The following is a 25000-nucleotide window of genomic DNA, read 5'->3' on the forward strand; positions in this document are numbered from 1 at the left end:
ATAGGACAGGAGGGATGGGACAAAAGGGAATGGCTTTAAGCTGAAGGGGGGTGGATTTTGATGAGATGTGAGGTAGGAATTCCTGGCTGTGAGGGTGGTGAGGCCCTGGCACAGAGAAGCTGGGCTTCCTGTGGATCCCTGGAAGTGTCCAAGGCCAGGTTGGACGGGGCTTGGAGCAGCCTGGGACAGTGGGAGGTGTCCCTGCCATGGCAGGGGTGGAATGGGATGGGCTCTGAGGCTTCTTCCAACCTAAAGGATTCCAGGAATCTGATGTGGCAGTACCAGGGCTGTAATTCCACTTGATCCCACTTTGTCCTCTGTGAGGAGGTTCAGATGTGATTTTAAAGTTGCAGCAGCTCTGCATCCCAGGGCACAGAGAAGTCCCAGAACTCCTGGATCCCAGCAATCAGGCATCTCCTGGGATCCAGAGATTCGTGGGAAGATGGGAGAAGCAAGGGCCATGCTGTGGCCAGGGTGGTCCATGAAGGGCAGGGTGTGTTTAAATTACAGTTCCTATGCTCAGCCTTTAACAAGCTTCTTGTGAGGTGGCAGTTTATAGACTCTTATTTCAGTTAATTATAACAGCAGTTTTTGAAACAGTATTTTTATTGGTTTTATTGATGTACCCTGCTGGCTTTCCAATGCAGTGATTGGGTCCTGCTTGGTTACCTGAGAGAAAAGCTTTTCCTTGTGGATCCAGAGGATGCAGGGATGGCCTGTGGCAGGGGAGGGCTCTCTTGGTTCGTGCAGAAGGGCCCATCCTGACAGAGCCTGCATGGAGGTGACCGAGGCACTGTGGAGTGTTGGAAAGAGCAAACAGGGAGTGCTGGCAAACGTTGATCCAAATGAAGGAAAATACTTTTTATTCTTTGTTCTTCCTACTGTTGTCTTTCAGGGTTGAGGGCAGATTGATAAGAGGTACAGTCAGTTCTTGACTGGGTAATGCCATTTTGGGAGAGATCTTGCTGATGTGGGTGGTAGCAACCTCAAAGCCCTGCAGAAAGGCTTTACAGATCTCTGTTAGCTCTGCTGTTTTAATTGGGATGTATTAGTTTTTCTGAGGTGCTCTAAGGTGTCCCCAGAGTCTTCTGTTCTCCAGGTGAACACCCTCAGCTGTCCCAGGCTGGCTCCAGAGCAGAGGGGCTCCAGCCCTGGAGCATCTTTGTGGCCCCTGGACTCACTTCAGCGGGAGATACTCAGGGGTCACAGACTTTACACCCACACTGGGAACTTGCTTTGAAGAACGTCCTGGCGAGTTGAATTCTTAAGAGGTTCCTGATTTATCTGTATCTTAATTCATTTTAATAGGCTGGAGGATCTGCAGGTGCTGTTGATTATAATTCTTGGTGCTCACTGTCATCTGGAATTCATGCACTGACGCACGTCAAGGTGGACATCCAAAGTCAGGGCCCAGCTCCAATAATTCAGCCTTAAAGTTTTTGTCCTTCAGTGTCCCCGTGCACCAGATCAGGGACCTGGGTCTTGCAGTATAAGGGTTGTAATGTGTATTTTAACTCCCTTAGGTTTGCTGGGTTTTTTTTTTAAATCCATGCATAATTGGGATTATATCTGAGATATGTAGGAAAAAATGTAAATTTGACTTCAGATACCAGTTAGCAATTGGGTTATCACTGCGAGGCAGGGTTCTGAGTAGGGGTGGTGGGTTTGTGGCCGCTGCAGAGGGCTGGGAGTGGTGGTGAGTCCCCAAAACCAGCGGAGATAGCGGCGAAGCGCAGGGAATGCGGCGTGCGGTTTAAGGGTCCCCTGCAGCCAGCCCTAACACAGTTAATTGCCTGTGATAAAACCGACCTCCGAGGCCTGATGGGAGACTTCTTTTATATAAGAAAAAATGTTTTGTAACAATTTCGTGTAAGTGCTAAAATTAACTGACTTTCTTTTAACCTAATTAAAGCTAGAACTGATGATATCACCTATGCTTAATGTTGCCGAACATCTCGGGCAGAGCGTGCTGCCGCTTGGAACTTGGCTCCATTTTTGCTTCCGGCTTTAAAACATTTAATGTGAAGCATCTGCTCGGTTGTGGCCGGTTCAGGGTGTGCTTGATCCCCCCTGTTCTCAATCTAGAACAGGGTGGTCCTTTCCAACACAGAAGATGCACAGAAACTGGGCTTTTTTTATCTTTTCGGCGAATTTTCCGGTCGTTCTGCTGCCAAACCCACTGATTTGAAACAGAAATATTTATGAAGAGCTCACTCTGATATTAGGAATATTTGTGCTCTCTCGATAGGGCGCAGCTGTAGGTCTTTGAAGAGTTTCATTCATGGAGGGGAGTGGGTCTCTCTGGGGAAGGTCTCCGGGCTGATACAACTCCCGGTGCTGATGAGCACCAGAGCTCACTGTGGTTGTCTTGGCCTGGATGATTCCTGCTAACACCAGTGAGGCAGAAACGTGCAGGGTGGAATCTGGAGAGAACAGGAATTAGTCTGGAAAAGCTGTGCGTGGGAAACAGGAAGAAAGCAGTGCTGGAATTGGTGACCAGTGTGGAGGTGGAGCAGGAAATCTGCTGTAGAGCAGTGAGGTCAGACTGAGCAGTACAGAGATGGTCCAGACCAGGTGAGGTCAGGAGGAGGGTGGTGGCCAGCATAGAAAAAGGGGAGAATTTAAAGGTGGGCTAAGGAGAGGACTGTGGACGAGGGTCTAGAGTGACAGGAAAAGGGGAATGGCTTCAAACTGCCAAAGGGCAGGGATAGATGGGATATTGGGGAGAAATTCTTCTTGTGAGGATGGGGAAGCCCTGGCACAGAGAAGCTGTGGCTGCCCCTGGATCCCTGGCAGTGCCCAAGGCCAGGCTGGACACTGGGGCTTGGAGCACCCTGGGACAGTGGAAGGTGTCCCTGCCATGGCAGGGGTGGAGCAAGATGATTTTTAATGTCTCTTCCCACCCAAACCATTCTGGGATTGAGGGAAGGAGGGTGGCACAGAGCACTGAAGGGCTTGGGGCACTGGGACACCCCAAGAAGATTGAGGTGGTTGAAGAACCAGAACTTTGTGGTTGTCCTTCCACCTGGCTGTTGCTTTAACAGAGGTCTTTGTTCCTAATGGGATTCACTGCTGTGAAAACACAATAAATGCTCAGGGAAAGGAGCCAAGCCCACACACACAGAGCATTGTTTTCCTTGGACGTGTTTCAGGTGTTCCTCGGGAAGTCACCGCCGTGGTCTCGCAGTGCCACATCCCAGGGCTGGATCTTGTTTGAAATCTGTGTCTCCCTGTATAGGATTCCAATCAAAACTTTAATGGTCCAGGGCAGTCAGTAGCATTTAATGACCTTCAGTGCTATCACTTGAGTCTTTTGGGCATTGACATTGATTTTCCTTATCTTGGCATGTGGAGACAGGAGTCTCACTCCATCCTTTGAAGTGTTTGCTGGTACACACCAGGAGCACAGAATAAGCAGGGAGCAGCTTTGCAGGGATCATCAAACTTGGGCAAGCCCAGTTTGGTCCCCAAATTTAGTATCATTATTTCAAAAGTCGGGAAAAAAAATTAGTCTATTTGGATATCTTTGTATTTACTCAAGAGGTGTGTTTATTTATTATTTATTGTAGCAGTAATTTAATTTATTAAGGTATTATGTATTTAATTATATATTTATTTGTTATATTATTTATTTGGGATTCATATCATGTGTATGATGCCCAGATCTCTGTGCAGGTGCTTCTTTCCCAGGGTTAAAGGGGGGGATGCAGAATTTCTCACCAGTCAGATCCATAAGAATTTGCATCCTCCAGAACAGATAAAAAAAAGAGTAATGAAAATATTGCACAGGTTGTATGACAAGGAGTTAGTCTTACTCAACTCTGAGTTGTTGTGCTCCTCCTTAAATGCATCAAATTTTTCTTAATAGGTTTTAAAAGGAGCAGTGTCGGGGCTGTTGGACAGGAATTGGGGGTTATTGCTGTTTGTCGCAGCTCTCATCCCTCTTTTAATCTCTCCCTACCATCATGCAGCCACTTCATTTATAAGCAGCTAAATTAAACTATGTCAGGATGTGCTTCCCCATGAATTTTAAACCTAAAAAGGCGCTTTGTTCGTTGATTCAGTTGTGGGGAAGAAATGCAACAGAGCCACCCGGCTATTTGAACTCTTTATTTGCCACATTTACAATATTAATAACACTGTTTCCAGAAGTTGTCACATCAAGTAAAAGATCTTCATTCCGGGCTGTCTTTTGGGGCCAAATCGAGACTGGATGCATGCATTTAATAAATTGTAGTCTCAAGTAGTCATTTTGGTAAATAATTAGCTTGGGTGGAAGAATAAGTTAGCATATTGTGTGCATCTAATGCTGCAAATGTACACACAGCAAACTTTGCTATTAATCAACAGTCAAGCACTGTAAGTTGGGTCTCATACATAATGAATTGTCCTTAAACCCCCTGGGCTTCATTGATAGAAAAATAAGAGAAAACACGAGGGTAGTAAGCTTTAGAATAAAATTTAACGAGATTGCTCTGCATCCCGTAATCGGTTTGGAGTCATTAGAGACCAGATAATTCAGCTGCAGTTTTGGGGTGGCTTTAGCCTTCATCTATCAAAGAAAGGCTGCTTAAATGACATTTAGGTGTGGATAAAACACATTTTTTAGTTAATTTCACGATGAAGGCTCCAGTAAAAACATCGACTCACTCCGCGTTATTATGGAACAAATAATGCTGCCTCACTGAGTCTCATTTTAATGTTAATTTTTGTGTGCTAATCATCACTGATTCTTCCATTTGAAAAGTAACACACCAGTTATTTCTCAAAGAGAAAAAATGGTTTGATAAGACAAGCACAGATCTATATAATTGTAAGAAAAAGACAGTCAGCCTTCAGTTTTCTGATGGTGAAACTTTTTTCTGTGGTGAATTCACATGTGTGAGAGTTATGTGACAACTTGTCTTCCATCATTTGCTGATGAAACAAAAAAATGCCGTTTAAAAACCAATAATTTTTAAATTTTCCTGGCCCTTCATATGTATTTCATGGCAAGAGTTACCATTCAGGTCCTAGAGGATCAACAGTGACTTCTCCTGCAAATGTAAAAATTTACTCTAGTTTAGGAGCTCTGTTATTAACTGTTTATATTTATATATATATATATATAACTTATATAAATATTAAGAATTATCTATACTAATGACACTCACGGAGCTCCATACCGACAGTCCCAGGCACTTCCCACCACTGGGGAAGAAAATCACAATAAAAACCCACAAAAAGATTAAAAATAAAGGTAAAATTACAAAATGACAGAAATATAAGTTATAAAACATTACCAAAAAATTAAAAACTGAACAGTTGGAATTAGTAATGTACTCTGAGTCTGCCCACATGTATCAGTGGCACTTCATTGACTCCAGGCTAGGAGGAGTTGCAATTTTTTTAGTTGAGGAGCTTTTTTCATTTCTGTCTTAATCCAGAAAAAGACATTGAAAGTTTTTAAATTGAAGTAGAGGGGACTCTTCACTGGCTCAGTTTCTAAACCTCTGCTTAGCAAGCCACTGGAAGGTGAGGTAGTCTTCCAGGGATAAAACACTCCGGTTTGTGTGGCTGCAGGCAGTGGAAGTGAGATTGGGATGTTACAGTCAACCAATCAATTGTATTTAAAATATACAAATATTTTATAAATAGGCATCTATTTTATAAATATGTTATGGGAGCTGCTACAACGCTCTCATGGTATTTATTTATCCTAAGGAAGCTTCCAGCTCCTGGCTTTTCCCCCAGGAATGTGCCAGCTGAGTCGTTGTGTTACATCCTCTTCCTTTCAACACAGCTCAAGGTCCACCTCGTTTCCCATAAGTTTATGAAGGACTGAGGCAAAAAGTAGCTCAGAAATAAATAATGAGCATTCTGCCACTTTAGAGCATGGCTTCTCCCAGCATTGCTCTGCTTTTCATCATGGTTGAGCTGTTTGGGGTGATCCCGAAGCCAGTCTGCTGCTTGTGTGTTTATTTTGGAAGCACCTTAGCAACTTCCAGTTCTTGGCAGTGGTTTTGGAAGGAGCCTATTGAACTGAAACAGGTGGTGTTGCTGCTTTTCTCCCCCTCTGCTAAAACCTGCTTTCCCTTCCTTTCATCCCATGCAAACACGAGGAGACACCGGAGAAGCAGGGCTGGGATGGAGCTTTGGGAAGGAAGACACCTCTCAGCTGTGGGGATGCAGGAGCCAGCTGGCTGGCTCTGAAAAGGGCTGTCATGGAAGGAGGTATATAGGATTGCAGGAGGAGTGGTGAGGAATAGCTGTGGTGTGTGAAAACCCTAATCCTGGGGTGGATTGCCATGTTGGAACTGATCTTGGGCTCTCTTGGGCATCACCACCACGGGCTGGAGAGGTGCAGCATCAGCAGTGGGTGCCTGGCCTGAAAAAAGGCTCTTTGTGAGACACATCCAACTTGGAAAAAAAAATATATTTATTTCTAGATGTCTTTTGATAGCTTAAAACAAGCTTTTATTTCTGTTGGAGGCGTCTGTAGTTTTAATGAAGCATCCCCCTGTAAAGCCATATTGGTCATGTGGAGCAGAATATCCATTTACCATCCCCAAAAAGTTCAGGCATGGGACAGACATGTGACCCTGCTGACATATTGGAGGGCACCACATTCCTGCAAACAAAAGAATTCTGGGTCAAAAAATAAAATAAAATAGAATTAAAATAAAATAAAATAAAATAAAATATGAAAAATAAAATAAAATAAAATAAAATAAAATAAAATAAAATAAAATAAAATAAAATAAAATAAAATAAAATAAAATAAAATAACATATAAAATGCACACTAAACCCCAACAGCAATGATTGATTGTTGACCAGGTGAAAATACAAAAACCTCCACTTTGAATTTTTTGGGATGCCAAGCAGCAGCCAGCATAATTCAGGAATGCAAACAAGTGCAGTGACAGCCTCTGATGAAAGTGGAAGCAATTTAAATAATACTAATGTGGTTTAAATAAATGTTTCTCATTATTCCAGCCCCACTGCAGAAAAAAAAAAGGCATTGATGCTTTTTAAGGAAAAATAAAAAAATTCTCTGGGGTGAAAGCAAAGCAGTCATGTTTCTTATATATTTTGTTTAGGGTTTGGGGTTTTTTATTTTTCAATGAACATGCTTATGTTATTTTCCTGTATAAAAGTAAAATTGCATCTTGTTGAATCACAGGTGTGAGACAAACTTTCCTTAGGTAAACCAGTGAATGGCCACTTTGGCCACCACCTTGTGTGCTGCTGGTGCCTCTGTGATTCTTTCCTTTGGGATCACCCAGGGCAGCACATTAAGTAGAGCCCCTTTTGCTTTTTCACTCCTAAAGTTTAGGCCCAGGTAGTTAATATGAGTCTTAGATGCGTATTTTTCTCTAAATTTCAACTTTTTCCTGTCCAGATTGACTTAGAGGTGCTCAAAGACCCATGCCTGGGGTAGGGTGTTGAGAAACCTTCCAAGAAATCCAACACTGAGCAGAGGGATTTCCTTCCAGGGGGGGATTTCCTATGATGTAACTCCTCTGCTCTTCGTGAGAATGTTTTGAGACCACTTTGACTCTGCTTTCTGAAAGGTACTTAAGGCTTTGAAGCCTGAGAAGATCCTTTAAAAGACAGCTGGTGTTTTCAGTTGGATGTTTAATGCCGAGGTAGTTTGTAGAAGGAGTGCTGCTATGCAGCTTTGGAAAGGGAGAGGGGAGGAGGGAAGGGCAGGAAGAGGAGGAGGGCCAGCAGAAGACGCCCATGTATGAGTTATGTGCCTTCTTTTTCTTTATTAAAGCTGTCAAATTCCCAGGAATAGCTGTTGCTATCTCTAGCCAAGCAAAATTAATGTGAAGGTTTTCCTTTTTTTCAACTCTTTGCCAGTTTGAAGCTCTGGGGGTGTGTGTTGGCACACTCCAGAGTGTGGAGTTTGGATCCTGCAGGAAAAGAGGTCAGTGCATTCTTGGAAGGCAAATTCGTTTCTGCCTTGCAGAGTGTTCCCTGTCCCTGCAAAGGTGGAGGTGGCCATGGAGGTGGCAGGTGTTGGGAAAGCCTCTGGTGTTGAATTGCTGGGAGAATGGTCCCACCAAAAACATCTGGAGATGTTCAGCAGTGGCAGGGCACTGCGCTTAAAAACAGCAATTAAAAAGAAATTTAAAAATAAATTCTGTCCAAACACTCCTGCCAGGGAACACCTGGTAGAAGTGAGGAATGTGTGTGTGATGGCTTGGCTCAGAATGGAGCCTTAAATTCCATCCAGTGCCACCCCTGCCATGGCAGGGACACCTCCCACTGTCCCAGGCTGCTCCCAGCCCCAATGTCCAGCCTGGCCTTGGGCACTGCCAGGGATCCAGGGGCAGCCCCAGCTGCTCTGGGCACCCTGTGCCAGGGCCTGCCCACCCTGCCAGGGAACAATTCCTTCCCAATCTCCCATCCAGCCCTGCCCTCTGGCACTGGGAAGCCATTCCCTGTGTCCTGTCCCTCCAACCCTTGTCCCCAGTCCCTCTCCAGATCACTTGGATCCCCTTTGGGCCCTGGGAGATGCTCCCAGAGTCTTTGTGGCTGCTCCCCACCAGTTTTAAGGGTGACTGATGATGGTTCAGTGCCCTTGGTCTGCAGTTGGAGGCAGAGCCCGGAGCTGCTGCTCCCGGATCCATGAGGAGATGGAGTTTTTCTGTTTTATGGTCACATTACAGCCCAAATGATTTCCAGACTCCCAAGAATGGGAAACAGGATGATGTGAAAAACATAAGGCATGCGTAGCTTTGAGCGCTCTCCGTGCTCTTCTGGGTGAATGGAGCAGAAAAGTCTCCCCACTTCTCTCCCAGGTTTGTAGAGGAGTTACTGTCAATATATTCTCTCATTATTATTTTGTTATAACTCCAGCAATCCTCAGTAAAACAGAGCCACATTCTGCTGTGTTGCACCTGTGTGAAATACTGGATTATCCATGGTGTTGGGAGCTTGGTTTGAAGTCCATGTCATGGGCATTCATGTAAAAAAGTTTGGGCATGGATTCTCATACCTTTTTCCTAGCAGAGGTATTATTAATCAGAAAAGTAGCATGAAGTAGACATCAGTTTTGTAAAGCAAATTGATCCTACTTCACACACAGAAAGAAAATAAAGAATCAAAAGCATTAATTTAATAAATAAATGCAAAGAGAGAAATAAAATTGCACTCAACACCTACTGAACTGGATCCAGAGCTGGTTCTGCAGATTTGCTTTGCCTCTGCTCCAAGCCGTGGACTCCGGTGCGGCTGGAGTGTTTTAATTGTCCATCTCTGCGTCCCTCCCCTTCCTCATCAGGAATTGCCTGGCCTTCAGTGGCTCACAGTTAATCAGGAGATGAGTCGGGGTTGGGGCATGGCAGAGCTGTTTGATCAGGCACCAGGTGAGCCAGGGCTCTGCGTCTGAGGGCGGCCGTGCCCGGGCCCCCGGCGCGTCCCTGCTCCTGTCGGAGGCTCCGCTGATGGTCCCGGCACGCCCGGCTCCGTGCTGGGCTGCATCAGGCACTGCAGATGTTGGGTCTCTCTGCAGAGCTGCCTCGTGGCTGAAGGAGAGCTGGGCTCTTTGGTGCCACTACTGGAACATCTCTTGGTTCGTTTGCTTTGGCTTTTGCTCAGAGGGGTCTCACAAAACCCTTCCCCCTCCTTGCGGCACGCTCAGGAATCAGGGTTGGTTTGTTCTGTCCCCGTACCTGGCTGGCACAGTTGATCTGGTTTTCTCTTCCCTTGTCTCAGGTTCACAAGTATTTTGATATTGCCACAGTTTTCTCTCCGTTTTCCTGCTTTGGGGCACATCCAGCCTCTCACCAGGAGACTCTGCTGTTGAGGTCCAGCACTGAGGAACTTCTGGCTCTGGCTTTATTTCCAGCTGGGAGAAAAAGCTGCAAGAATCAGGAAACCTTTGGATGGCCCATCCTTGCTGGGGAGGGCTCTGGATATGAGAAGGTTACTGGCAGGGGTTGCTGTTCCGGCCATCACCCTTGGTGTTGTCTCCATCATGTCTCATGGATGCATTGCTAATGGGCTGGTTTTTCATTGCTATCCTCACACAGGTCTCTGCAGTTTTGAGTGACCCCCCCCCAACTGCACCCCAGCCTTGGGAAGCACCAGGAGAGCACCACCACCCCTTTCCCAGCACTGCTCTGCATCCCTGAAAACATCCAGCTTGGAAAACACAGCTGGATACATGCAAATTCGGGGTTCCCTTTCTCATCGCTCTCATACACACACTGCTCTTGCAGAGGAAAAGAAGAAAAAGGAGCAAGGGAGGAAGCACATTTTCATTTACAGGTGCTTTCTGCTTGCTCACTTTGCTCCTCAGCCCCTGCAAGCACGAGCTGCCATTGAAAATCAAATGAATTCTCAATTGCTTCCTTCCAATTCAATCAGGGGAGGGAAGCAGAGGCCTGCCACGGCGCTGGAGGAAGCGGGGCCGAGGAGGGCGCGGAGCGGCAGAGAGCTGCTTCCTTCCCTCCTTCCCCAGGGATGGGCCCTGGGGACAAGGGACTGGGCCCTGGGGGACACGGAGGAGGAGCCTCACCTCCATCCACCCTGGAAGCACAGGGATGTGTCAGCCACCATGGGCTTGGGTGGTGTTCTTGCTCCCTGACATTTCCCGTACGGCTTTTTCCTCGAACCAATCTTCCATGGATTTTCTTACAGGTGTTTATAACATTGTGTCATCTTTGCATTTGTAGAGGTGGTGAGGGTGAATTTTTGTTGCTGCTGTGAGGAATCCCTTCACTTTTCTCTGAGAAGAAAAAAGATCTGACTCCAGATGAAATGTTTCGAGGTTTTTATTTTGCTGATACAGAGTGTGAATATTTGGTTTTATCACAGAATCACAGAGCTGTTTTGGTTGGAAGGGACCTTCCAGCTGGCATTGTTCTGCTCAATGGACACTTTCTGCTAGACTACGTTGCTCAGAGCCCTGTCCAGCCTGGTTTTGTCATTTTTACCCTTGTAATTTTGCATTTCTCTGTGTCTCAGCAGGGCAGAGTCCTCGGTGGCTTGCGAGGTGTGCGAGGGGGCCGAGGAGATGACGGAGCCCCTGCAGCAGTGCACGGCCTGGCTCCAAGCCTACTTCTGTGAGCCAGCGACCACAGGGACCCTGCCCGTGCCAGCCTTCCACCACCCCCTGCTCCAGAGAGGTCAGTGCCACTTCTCCCTGCCCTCTGCCATCAGCCACAGGCACTGGCTCCCACCCTCCCTCGTCCTTGCTCTATAAAATGATGTGGTTCAGCTGCCAGCACTGAAAGGTTGGGGTGCAAACACACCCGACGGGTTGTGAGCTGCTCAGTGAGGTGGCGGCTACTTAAAGTAGCTTTTGGCCAGCAGAAAGGGGCGTTGAGGCTTTGACATCACTCTCCACAACTCTCTGGCTGAAGGTGGGGTCTGGCTCTGCTCCCAGAGAACAGGAAGAGTGGAAATGGACTCAGATTGCAACAGCAGGGGTTTAGGTTGGAGATTAGGGAGAATTTCTTCATGGAAAGGTTTGTCCAGGCCTGGCACAGCTGCCCAGGGCAGGGGTGGAGTCCCCATCCCTGGGGGGATTTAAAAGCCCTGTGGATGTGGCACCTGGGGATGTGGGTGGCCTTGGCCTTGGCACTGCTGGGAATGGTTGGAACTGATGGGCTCAGAGGGATTTTCCAACCTCAGTGATTCCCTGGTTCTGTGGTTCTGTGTCCCTGTCAGCAGAAAAGTGCCAGGGAAGCCGTCAGGGATAGGTTGTGTCAGGTCACTGTGGTTTTATTCCCCAAAGTTAGCATAGATAATATGCTGATATTTTTAAACAAAGGACAAAGAGAATTGTTACCAAGAAGTTGTGCTATTTATGAATTTGGCTAAAAGCAATGTCTGAGAAAAGTTCCTCCTCCCCGTTCCCCATTTATTATCCATGTTTCTGAAGGCCTCCTAACAGAAATCAACCACTTGGAATGAAACTGATAATAATGTTAATAATAATAATAATATTAATAATAATAATAATAATAATAATAATAATAATAATAATAATAATAATAATAATAATCTCAGAAGTCTGATGTTTGCAGTGCCTTCTTGCCTGCCCCAAATGTCACCATTTCTCAGTGGATAAGGGAGTCTCAGGATCTGTGAGCTTTGCACAGCAACTTTGTTTCCATGAGCATCCTCTGTACTTACTTTCCCCTGTTATGTGAATTCCCCAGTGCCAGATCCTTCACAGTCAAATTCCAGGGTGGTACTGAGGAATTTTCTTATTAGCTGGGATGAAATGAAGTGCCACGTTGTGGAAACTTTATCCTTGAGGTGGATGTGAACAGGCAAAGCTGGGTAGGAAATATTACTGCTGCTGCTCCTGCCATCTCTGAACAACAGCAGGGGAATTCTGCCTCCCAGATCATCCATCAGAAGATTATAAAACATTTAAAATCATGCTTTTTCTTTTCATTAGTTTTCCTAAATGGCCTCCTGGATTCCCTTTAGCTTTGTGAATGAAAATCCTTGGTTGAAGCAGTGCTGATGTTGTTTTAGATGCTGGTTTGGGGTTCAGACCTGAGAGGTTTGACTTTGTGGGAGACTTGGTTCCTCCCTAGGACACAACATTCCTGTGCAGGCAACACAGAAGGGACTGAGGGTCCTTTAAAAGAGGAAAAATAAGGATATTTGTTAACAGGAAGCTTCTTGAGGGAAAGAATCATCACCCTTGAATTTCTGGGGAGAGGAGGGAAAGTTCTTCAGCACCATCTGAGCTCAAAACCCAGCCAGGAGCTGTGTCAGGGATGGGACGTGGCTGTGAGCATCAGCTGAGGGTCCCTGCAGCACCCGTGGCCTTGTGAGGGGTGGCACTGGTGGTCCCACTGCCCACTGGTGCTCAGGGGTTTGGGTTTGACCACCTGCAGCACGGGCAGGGGCTGCAGAACAGCGTTCTGGTTTCAGCACCTGCATGTTCAGGTTGTTTTCATTTAGCTCCATCATTTGCTCTTGGCCTGGGCCCAGGTGTGTGTGTTTTACTGGGGGAAGGCACCTCCCTCATGGAAACTCTAATGAAGAGTTAATTGGCTCCAATCACAGCAATGTGAGAGCATTTCTGTTCTTCTGTGACTTTCTCCTACTAATACTTCCATAAAATAGAAAAAAAAATTACGTTGGAAGGAATGTGGAAATAGATGTCAAAAATTTGAAGGAGCTGGTTTTAAGAGTTATTTAGGAGAAAGGTGAGGTAAAAATCAAATTATGATGGATGGCACTTCAGTTTATCTGCACATCAGAATTGCAGTTTTGCTAAATTAGGAATTTGGTATTTATTTACTTTTATACATTTACATTTGAAAGTGCCTACTCATTTCTCCAGGCACTTAAAAACGCAGAACAAACATCAGTAAGAGCACGAGGATCCAAAGCCAGGAAGGCTTTTTCTCATCACTCTGATTTTCTTACGTTTCTGTTCAGCAGCAGCTCTTCAAATGGGGCCCTGAGCAGCCTGGGACAGTGGAAGGTGTCCCTGCCCATGGCAGAGCTGGAATTGGGGGAGCTTTAAGGTCCCTTCCAACCCAAACCAGGCTGGAATTCAAAAACCTTTGGCTGTTCTTTCCTCCCCTTCCCTGTAAACATGGCCACTGACAATGGGTTCTTTGATAGAGGATTCAAGTTCCATCCTCAAGTCCTTTTTTGTGGTCAGGACTGACTGTTGCATGATTTCTTTCTAATCAGTGCTTATGTCAAATTTTATTTTATTTTTCTGCACTAACTTCATCTGAGGACAGGAAGGGTTTTTCTTGTGTCATAAAACACACTAAAAACGTTCCTCATTTAACAAAAAAAGTGTAAAGTGCTTTTGGGATGAAACACTTCTGAATTCATGGTCAGTTTTCTGCAGCTGCCTTTGTACCAGTTGGGAGACATAGTTCCTTGTGGAGAGAAAAATCATGACAATCAACTCTGAGATAACAAAAGCAGAGAGATTTGCAGATTCAGACAGTAGAGATGTTCTGCCTTATATTTACTCTATTAAGAAATTCTATAAAAGTTCTGTATTTGCTGTTTCAGTGGCTCCTCCTATGTCTTAAATTTTTCTGAAGTGACTTTAGTTTTCTTAATTACTGTTAAATGGGGGAAACATGTTAAAAACACTTAAAGTACAAAATTAACCCTTCCTCTCGTAACTTGGCATCGGTGAGAATCTTGAGGCAGGCAGGAAAGTCATGGAATCACAGAACCATTAGGGTTGGAAAAGACCTTTAAGATCATCCAGCCCCAGCACCATCACTGTGGTCACCACTAATCCACGTCCCCAGATGCCACATCCACGTGGGTTTTGAACATTTCCAGGGTGGTGAATCCACCATTGCCCTGGAGAGACTGTGCCAGGGCTGGACAGCTTTTCCATGAAGAAATTTTCCCTAATCTCCAGTCTAAACCTCTCCTGGCACAGTTTGAGGCTGTTTCCTCTCATCCTGGTTCTTGTTCCCTGGGAGCAGAGTCCGACCCCACCTGGCTCCCTGTCAGGGAGTTGTGGAGAGGGAAAAGTTTGGTTTCCCAACAACTCCAGGAGTTCTCTCCTTACTGGCTCTCCAGTTTATATGCAGCCAATATATTTATTTTTAAGCATAATTGAAAATGTGGAGTTTTCAACAGCCTGTGTCATGGCCAGTGCTCAATGTGGAATTTCACTGAGCAGCGAGAAAGTCAGGTTTTCCCATTCCTCTGAGTGGGACACCTCAGAAAAATCCCTGAGCATTCCTAATGGGAAATGATGAATTGCTCTTAATGTATCCTGGTCATTAGTCCCCTTCTATATGAAAAAGAAGATTGGACTGTTGCTATTTTGAGGGCTGTGCACGGGGTGGGTGATGCTGGATTGGCCCCTGCTGGCTTTGCTGCCTTGCCTTCACTGTGCTGTGCCCTGCAGCGGGGTGGCCGCGGTGGCAGAGCGTGTGGCACAGACCAGATGGCTCATTAGGGCCCAGGAGCAGAGGAAATTGGAGACACACCAGAGTTTCCCTTCGCCCTGTGACGAGCAGCAGCCCTGGGGGTCTGCTCCTTGCGTGCCGTGCCGTCCTCGCCGGAGGAGTCCTTTAGATCCCTGGGGGTGGAGTTCCTCCATCAGGTCCGTGTCCTGAGGGTGCAGGCCTGGAGCAAAGCTGAGCCTTTCCCTCAGTCCAGCTCAGTCCTCCTGTTCCTTCAGATGAGCTGGGAATTCCTGCATTGGGGCTTAGAGGTCTGGAAGTGGTGTTAGGGCACTGTTGGTTTTAAACTGAAGGAACATCAGTTCACATTGGATATTGGGATGGAATTGTTCCCTGGGAGGGTGGGCAGGCCCTGGCACAGGGTGCCCAGAGCAGCTGGGGCTGCCCCTGGATCCCTGGCAGTGCCCAAGGCCAGGCTGGACATTGGGGCTGGGAGCAGCCTGGGACAGTGGGAGGTGTCCCTGCCATGGACAGGAACATGATGGCCTTTAAGATCCCTTCCAGCCCAAACCATTCTGGGATTCTGCCACATTCCAAGCCAAAGGCAGAGCCCAGCTGTGCAGAAAGATCCCGGAGGAGCAGCCTGGGGATGGAGAGCAGGGAGGAGAGCTCTGCAGCTGAAATTCCCCGTGCATGGTGTACGTTATTCATCCAAGAGGGGATATTGATGAAACACCTCATACATAATGGGAGCACGGAGCCTTCAAAGGAGCCGGGAGCGGCTCCATTCTCCCTCCGAGGTGACGTAGCCAGGCCTGTAATCAATAATTACCCTGTGATTTCCTGCTCCTTCAGACACTCACACTGCTCAGCATGGGCTGTGAACCCGCCCCAGCCCTGCCTGGGGGTGGTGGGAACACAGGGAAATGCCAGGTGGGGGCTGAGGAAACTCCTCAATTTCTGTGTCACCTCCGTGGAGTCGGAGTCATCCCTTGATTCACTCTTCTCTTGGGTCTGCGGGGCTGTGGGATCTCTGCCATAACTACATCCTCAGTACTCTACACCCTTCCAGGAGAGGCACTAACACCTCTCTTTTACTGGTTTTGCACTTTCTCAACTGTAAAAAAGTGCCAGTCTGCAGCAAATTAAGAAAGAAAAGTAGATTTTCTGTATTTTCTGACTGTGACTCAGCAAAGGCCAGAGTGTTTTCTTATTCTTTTTATGGTCAGAATGCTTAAGTCACGAAATTGTGGGACTGTTGATTTGTCTGCTTCTGAGATGACAAATTCAACATCCTCTGGTGCATATATTTAAAAGGGATTTCAGTGGCTGTGCTGCTCACCCTAATTATGGTATTCTGAGAGTAAATTTTTCCCACATACAACTTAGCCAAAGACTTCTCCAATATATAAAAATTATTTCTATAAGAAAAGCATTTACATTACTAAGATGAATTACAGATATGTTTTCCCTTCCTTTAAATTACAGTAAAAAAAAACCCATAAGAATCATTGACTTGGTTGAGATATTGTCAAGTAAAGCTGGAAAGTTTGAAGCTTCAGGTGCCAGTTTGTGGATAAACTGTCTGGAACTTTTTTAAGTACCTATTGTCATACTGCAGGCACACACATGTTCAGGTTCAAAGTATTTAGTCACTCTTGTGGTGACCTTTTTGCTCAGATGTCATTAAGTTGAGACTTATGATCAGATTTTGCATCAGGGACCAGTCCATGGGATTTCCTTCCTTTATCATGTAGATATGGATATAGATGTAGAGGTAGATGTAGGTGTAGATGTAGGTGTAGATGTAGATGTAGATGTAGATGTAGATGTAGATGTAGAGGTAGAGGTAGATGTATATTTATGTTTAAAGCAATAGCCATGCTTAATAGGAAGAGCAGCAAACTCAGCCGACAGGGAGACCAGGAGTCCCGGTGTCATCGCTTCATGGGTCCCTTATTTCCAGTAAAAACAGGAAATTCAATGAATTCATCTGGGAAAGTGGGAATGCAGCAGGTTGTATAAACTGCCAGAGGGCAGGACTGGATGGGAGATTGGGCAGGAATTGTTCCCTGTGAGGGTGGGCAGGCCCTGGCACAGGGTGCCCAGAGCAGCTGGGGCTGCCCCTGGATCCCTGGCAGTGCCCAAGGCCAGGCTGGACATTGGGGCTGGGAGCAGCCTGGGACAGTGGGAGGTGTCCCTGCCATGGCAGGGTGGCACTGGGTGGGCTTTGAGGTCCCTCCCAACCCAAACCATTCTGGGATTCTGCATTTATATTTTGCAGTCCTGAGCTGCGCTGTTCACTTGCTGAGGAGGAGGCAGGACTTGTCCTTTCCTAGGCAAATAAAAACTGTCATTTTTACCCCTGATTTATGCTGCAATCTGTGAAATTCTCTTAATTTTCTAGTGGAGGTTCAATTCATTAAAGAAAAAAAAAGTTGAGAAATGTTGCTGATTTTCCCTTTCTCAACCCTGCAGCTTCATCAGACATGCAAATACATTTCTATTTAGGCTTTTAGAAAGTGTTAAATATGAAATAATCTGCTCGGAAACGTTTGTACTTCACATATCTGGACATGGCAGATTCAAGTGCAGAGAGATGACAAGCTTTCCTATTTCTGTCTGCCAACTCAAAATTCAAATTCCAGAGACTGGCATCTTCTTTTATTACTATTTCATGTGAGAGGAGTTTTGATAAGGAGAAAGTCACTGTTTTGTGAGACATTTAATGGATTTTTACAATCCAATACTTTCCTACAATTTTCTGCAAACAGAAATCAATCCTCTCCAACCTTCAAAAATGGAAACAACAAAACCCCAAAATAGCCCAGTTACTTTAATATCTCTCATTCTTTTTCCAGCCCACTTGGCCCATTACTTTCTATCAACTATATGTATTTAAAAACAAAACTAAACAAAAAAAAATCAATACAAATGCATTCTGGACCAAAATATTTGCAAAATTCCTGACCCAGTTCCTGTTGAATTCAGACCAAAATTCCCATAATTTTCAGTGGAGGCCTGTGTGGTTTTAAGTATATCTTACATACTCTTATTGGAGTTCATAGGATCAATTGTCTGCCAGATGTGAGCCATTGAGGACAATTCAGGCCCTCTCAGGTGCAAAGTTCCTTTTTGGCAGCACCGATTCCAGATATTCGTGGGGTTTAGGTGGAGCCTTTCAGGGTAACCATCACTGATGTGACCTCAGAAGAATCATGGAGAAAGCAGTGTGTCTGTCCTGTCATGGGGGAAGCAGTGAAAGGGTCATTTGCTTTCTAAAATTCGTTGTATTTCCAGTTGGACAATCCTTTCTTGCCAGTATTCTTAACATTATTACAGGCAGGCCATAGTTAGAATAAAGCAGCATTTTATCAATGGGGTTTATTTAGGTAAGAGTGGGTTGAAGATCCTCAGCCAGTGTTCACCTGTACAATGGCAATATTTTTACTTGTTCTCAGAGAATTTGAGGATATTCAGTATTCAAGACTCTGAAACAGCTGCAAAGACGTGCAGATATTGAAATTATTCCAAACTTTTGTTTAGAAAGGAGGGGTTTGTGTTTTGGTGATGGGGTATTGGGAAGGAATTCTTCCCTGTGGGGCTGGTGAGGGGCTGGGATGGAATTCCCAGAGCAGCTGGGGCTGCCCCTGGATCCCTGGCAGTGCCCAAGGCCAGGCTGGACATTGGGGCTTGGAGCAGCCTGGGACAGTGGGAGGTGTCCCTGCCATGGCAGGGCTGGCACTGGGTGGGCTTTAAGATCCCTCCAACCCAAACCATTCCATGATTCCATGATTCCATGATAAATATTTGCACAGAATTGCAGCTGGACCAAAGTCAGGGCAGCTTGACTGAAATCAGCAGCTCTAAAAGCCACCGGCGTGTGAGGCTTCTTTATAAAGTGAATTTGCTCAAAATCACATCCCTTTTCTCCCCGTGAAATAAAGGGAATCAGTTGACCCTGATCTAAGAAACATTTTGACCAACCTGGTAACTTTTGACATTGCTGCTTGTATATGAGATTTAGATTAAAAGGTAAGAATTAAAGGTGGAAAAACCCCACCAGTGTAGGAAAATGACTTTTTTATCCAGAGTCGTGTGCTCATCATCTTCACCCGGAGCCCCAGACCTCAGCACCTGCTCTCATTGCAGACCTGTGAGGAATAAGTTTAATTTAATTCATTTTTCCTTTGATTTGTTGGCTGGTTTGCCACACATGCAGCCCCATGTAACCTTTGCACCCCTCCTTAATAAAAACCCATGCAATCAAGATAAAAGGAAAGGATTTTATAAATACAGCCTCCCACACCCGTTTTATTAATGAACTTTCAGGCAAGTTTACTTAAAACCCCGTATCGATGGGAAATATCATCAATAGTCATATACACTTAACCTGTTTGGTGTTTCAAAGGTAATGTGCTTAATGGGACTGTTACTATGGTGAGCACCTTGTTTCTAAGTAATATTGTTAATTTTTTTTCAGGAAATGACAATATAGTGACATTTCTGACAGCCCTTATATTAGGGGCACATAAATAAATTCATCTGAGGGAAAAAAATGTTATAATAAAGGTATTTTGCTGCTGCTTGACCTAAGGATGCCCCTGTCTGACCCATTTTCAAGATGCTTTGCCACATCTCCTGACCAGTTTGTTTGCTGACCATTTTATTGTGGGAGAAACAAGGACTCACTTAAGTGGAAAAACACACTTTTCACTAGAAATTTGCATCCCACACTCTTCCCAGAATAAAATATGCAAGCACAACATAAATGGCATACTCCTTTTTTTCCCTTTCTTTCTTTTTTCCCCATGAATTGGGCCTTTGATGTTCAAGAGGAGCCAGTACTAAAGGACATCCCTAGAAGGCTGTAGAAATTGTCCCTATTTATGACAAATGTAGAATAGTACAAATCTAGCTGAATGTGATGGTGTCATTAGTTTGTGAATCGCATCCTTGAAAATAACTGTGGAGGAGCCAAATCGGTTTAAAAGAAGATAACAAAATGGCTTAAGCTACTTAGGTTGAATGCCAATTATATTTTAATATTCAACTGAGCATATTTTACTAAGAAAAAAGGCAGCGTCGACGCATGCATAACTCATTGGCAGCGTCGACCAGCTGTGCCACTCTTCTCTTCGAATCACTTTGTGCATTTTAGTAGCATGGTAATTTAGTAGAGAACTACCTGAGTGATGGCATTTTCAATGAGCAGGTAATCTACAGAGAATTTTTATATGGTTATGAGTTCTGTGCTTCAGCCTGGCAACACAAAAATACATCAAGACCAATTACGGTATCAACTTTCAGCGTGATACCCTTGCCACGCAAGTGCATGTATTTCTGCCCCAGGCATTTCAAATTGCATCTAATTTGAAATCTTTGGGGTTTTAATTAAATTTCAGAATATATGGAATTCTTCATTAGTACCTGCTCTGAATAGCAGATTATACTTCTCTCAGTCTCTCGTTAAAGAAGTAGGCTGTGGTAAATAGCATGTTCAAGAACTGATCATTTGTGGTGCCTGGATATTGGGAACAGAAATAGTGAAATGCAAAATAATATCAAAAAGATTATTAGTCCAGTGAGGGACTCTTGATTTGTATTTTAATGGAATTTTACATTTCTCTTAATGATTTGCAAATTGTCCTCTGATTATAAGATGCATTAAGCTTTTCATTTTAATGGAGAGACACAGCCATTAGCAGAAATTTTTTTCTGTCTTCTTTTTAGAGTGCTTCCCTGCAGCAGATAAATATTGAAACCATTAACACCTTTTGATGTACTTTATAGTGCTGCAGCTTGGACCAATACATGAATGAACATGGCCCTTTTATATTTTAGCACTTTGCTGGAAGCTCCTGGTTGTCGTTCCGTAGGTGAACAATGACCGGAGCCCTACGCTTCCCTACCTTTATTTCCTTATAATTAATGTTCCAAATGTTTCGGGGAGCATCATTCATATTTAATGCCAAAAGAAGTAGTAAAGCCAACAAAAGTCAAGATCTGAAATGCAGATGGAGGGTGCTGTGACCTTAGCTCTGACCATCCTTCCAGGGAGGAGGGTTTGTTAGGGATTCGCGCTGGGCGAGAACACAACCGGCGCCTTTGTTGCAGACTCCAGAATACACGAGCACTCTTCATTTGTCAATCTGAAAGTCAAATTTCCTCCTTGCTTTCAGCTTAACGTGAACCCTTAATGTTGTATAAACATGTTGTGCCTGTGCTGACTTCATTGGGTTTGGCAGGAGAGCACGGGATGAAGAGCAGCCTCTTTTTTGTGGCAGCTTGCGAAGCAGGAGGAGGATTTTCCTGATGCTGCAGGTTTATGTAAAATAACGGGGCTGTTGCATCAGGTAAACGTGTGATTATTAACCTTACCAGCTGAGTAAAGTCCCTGTAATATTCTTTAGATGCTTTGGAAAATCAGATCATTCTTTAATAGGTGCAGGACTGGGGTGTTTCCCCAACCCCAGCTGCTTCTCATTCCCCAAGTAACCCAAATTTCTGCCTGTGCCTTTGCAGACTCCTCCTCTCCTGGCAGAAACTTCCTCCAAGCAAGGCACAGGTTTTAGGGCTGCCTGTCAATTGAGCAACCTCGAGTCTCTGAAATCCCGTCAGGGGTCACTGGTAGGACTGCTCCTCTGTTTGCTTCCAGGATGTCTGTTTAAATAATTTGGATCTCGGGAATTCCAGTTGCAGTTCATTTAAGCAGCCCCGTGTGATGGCACCGGGATCAGTCAAGAGGCTGAGTGACTTCATGGGATGGGACTTTACCTCTTCCCAGTTGTTTTGTTGGCTGCTTAAATACATACTTCTGAAAAGAAAAAAGAAAGAAAAAGTACACCTTAACTTTGAGATGGAAGCCAGAAGATTCTGGGAATTATTTACTGTTGCTGCACTCTTGGAAGGACGTTGTGAATTAGTGTTTGGAAAGTGCTGTGTACATCTTAGCTCCATCCGTTAGGTATTTATAACTCAATAATGAATACAAGTAAAAAGAAGTACTTTGATACTGACTTCATTTGTATGCAGTGAGGAAATAGTTCCATTTTATTGCATTTAAGCCCTTTAATGAGTATTATTTTTAATGTGCACATTTACAAAGGAACTTACAGAAAGCTGAAGAATTTGCTGTTCCTTTTTTAGCCCAGCGAGGATCTTACACTTTATTCACGTAGTGGAGCCCATTTGCATTGCATGTTTCATATATTAATTTTCTAGGCCAGGTTATCTTTGGCAACAGGATCTTCACAAAGCAACTGAGGGTGCAGATTTCTTGATCCAGAGTCCTTTGGGAGTGGATATTTGGGGCCGTGCTGAGAAATGAAACAGTGAAAACACCTCATCAGTGTAACTCTAAGTGGAATTACAGAGAAAAAGCGATTCTGTGGGAAGCAGGGAAAGACAGAGGAGAGATGCTGGTGCCTCCCAACCTCCTCTGCCATCAGCCTTCCTGGAGAAGAGCATCAGGCTACCTGTTCTGAGTAATCCAGTGGTGACCCAGTGTGGTCAAAGGTTTGCAGAGAATTAATGTTTCCTTTCTCCCAAATAAGCTGGCTTGGTGTTGCCCTGTTCCCCAAGTGGATGTAGAAGAGGTTTGTGGAGGTACTTGGGGGATGCAAGGGATTCCTTCTGGCTGAATGTCTTGGACTGGAAGGGAACTTCAAGATCCTCTAGTTCCAAATCTGTATAACATTCCAAATACGTAGCACACGATATTGTGGTCTGGGAGAAGAAATATCCCTGTGCTTGTAGGATGATAAAACAAATTCGAGTTTGCAAAATCAGTTTTACACAAGCTGATGTGAAAATTCATGGATTTATTCCCCTTTCGGAGAATCCCAGACTGGTTTGGGTTGGAAGGAACCTCAAAGCCCACCCAGTGCCAGCCCTGCCATGGGCAGGGACACCTCCCACTGTCCCAGGCTGCTCCCAGCCCCAATGTCCAGCCTGGCCTTGGGCACTGCCAGGGATCCAGGGGCAGCCCCAGCTGCTCTGGGCACCCTGTGCCAGGGCCTGCCCACCCTCCCAGGGAACAATTCCTGCCCAATCTCCCATCCAGCCCTGCCCTCTGGCACTGGGAAGCCATTCCCTGGGTCCTGTCCCTCCATGCCTTGTCCCCAGTCCCTCTCCAGCCTTCGTTCATTTTCTTTTTTTCTCTTCTTCTTTTTCCTTCCTTCCTTCCTTCCTTCCTTCCTTCCTTCCTTCCTTCCTTCCTTCCTTCCTTCCTTCCTTCCTTCCTTCCTTCCTTCCTTCCTTCCTTCCTTCCTCCCTTCCTCCCTTCCTCCCTTCCTCCCTTCCTCCCTTCCCTTCCCTTCCCTTCCCTTCCCTTCCCTTCCCTTCCCTTCCCTTCCCTTCCCTTCCCTTCCCTTCCCTTCCCTTCCCTTCCCTTCCCTTCCCTTCCCTTCCCTTCCCTTCCCTTCCCTTCCCATCATGGGAGCTGTTAGAGCCCTGCAATGATGAACAATAATCTTGTAGGACATATCTATGAATTTTAGAGCCCACGTCTCTCACTTCCTTTGTGGTGGTTCTGGATTTTCTGTCCTGAGGTGGGATTCGAGGTCCTTGTGACCTTGTGATGGTTTGTCACTTTATTTCTCCAGGTTTGCCCAATTCGTGCCCAGTTTTGCTGCCCAGTTTTGCACTCCTGGGTTTAGTTGATGATCCTGACCAGGACCTCAAACTGAAGGTCCTGTAGAGTTGGAAATGTTGATGTTAGTGAGCTTAATTTAGAGGGATGAATTGGAAATTGTGCCTTATCAGGTGTGTGAGCATTGAATCCTTTCTCTTCACCTTGTATTTTGGATTCATTAATATTGGAATGACACTTGCAGCATAAATCCTGGAGAGTTTTCTCCCTGTTTGTCCCAGTCTTAACTGTAACCAGATGGTCCTGCCTGCCCATCAGTGTAATTAGGAAACAGCATCTCCTCTGATTTATTTAGGAGCTGTGGGCATGTTTGTGTGTCTCATTAGCAGGACAAGTCAGAAGAGCTGGAACCTGGGAGGCTGCATTTTTGTTGAGTTCCAACAATGCAGATTTAGGTAAATTCAGTTTAATTTTTGTTATTTCCTCTGGAGAAAGAGAGGAGAGACCTTCCCAGGCAAAAACAAGAATTCCAAGAAAGGGGGGGAAAAAGAGGGTAGAGGTGGGACCAGGAGTTGCATTCAGTGTGCACCACCAGGAATTTCTGAATTTTGAGTCAGGTGCTGGCCAGTGGTGGCCTCTTGTCACATGGGCCATGAGGGAGCACAGTTCAGCTCTCAAGCTCTGTCTGCAAGGTGCAGCTGATGAGGAGAATTTCGAAGCCGCCCAGGTGAAGTTCTTGGTGAGCCCCATCTCCCTGACAAAGAGGAATAGAGACAAGTCCCTCATTTATTTCTATCTTGAATGGGAAAGCAGAAATTTAATTTTCTGGCCCAGTCACTTAGAAATTGCAGCTGAGCTGGTGCGTGGTGTCTCTGGAAGGCCCATTCTGTGTCTGTTCCAGAACAGGAAGAAGGGTTGTGTAGCAGTAAATAATGATAAAATATGGCCAGTTAAGCTGAGTTTGCACTGATAAGGCAGTGGTTGAGTTTCTCTAATCTGCAGGTCTCTTGTATTTATGTCTACAGTTGCTCCTATGTGGATTTAAAATGTCCATAAAGTCATTAAAAGGTTATTTTTACATACTTTGCACTATTTCCTGCTCCCAAAATTGACGTATTTGCAACAAAGCAAAAAATACTTGCTTCTGGAGTGAGTTTTGAGTGGGAAGTGTAAGCCTGGAGCAGACTCCTGTCCCTGATCATTCAGCCTGGAGTTACAGCATTGTAGGAACACCAGCAGGTCTTTGTTGGTGCCTCAGCTTTGAGTTGCAGCTGTTGGTGCTGCAGATTTGGGATTGGTGTCTCGGTCTCTGGCTCCTCTCCTAAACCTCCCTGTGCTCCCTGCAGTGCCCAGAGGTGAGTTAAGACATCCTCAAACCAAAACTGAGAGTGTTTTGTTGATTTTAAGTCACTTGTGTTCATATGGAGAATGATTTAAGGAAGTCTTGCTGCTCCAGAGCCCGCTGGGAAGAACTTCTCCATGGGGTGCTGCCAGGAAGCTAGAAACACGTAAAATCTGAATTTTCTGTTAAAATAACAGCCTTAAAT

At 45.2% G+C, this 25000-nt stretch overlaps 1 protein-coding gene across 4 annotated transcripts in view; it reads left to right on the top strand.

Annotated features, from left to right (window-relative positions):
* The window catches only part of MGMT (O-6-methylguanine-DNA methyltransferase), a 137737-nt gene that overhangs the window by 95959 nt on the left and 16778 nt on the right, over nt 1-25000 (top strand). For 3 of the 4 annotated variants that reach the window (XM_069020289.1, XM_069020290.1, XM_069020287.1), the window contains exon 4: nt 10962-11122. In XM_069020289.1, coding sequence (XP_068876390.1) covers nt 10962-11122 — 161 coding nt within the window. The remainder of the gene's footprint in view (nt 1-10961; nt 11123-25000) is intronic. The other variant, XM_069020288.1, reaches the window with a different exon arrangement.

Source organism: Aphelocoma coerulescens, chromosome 6 (genome assembly GCF_041296385.1).
Source record: "Aphelocoma coerulescens isolate FSJ_1873_10779 chromosome 6, UR_Acoe_1.0, whole genome shotgun sequence".
Classification (NCBI taxonomy): Eukaryota; Metazoa; Chordata; class Aves; order Passeriformes; family Corvidae; genus Aphelocoma; species Aphelocoma coerulescens.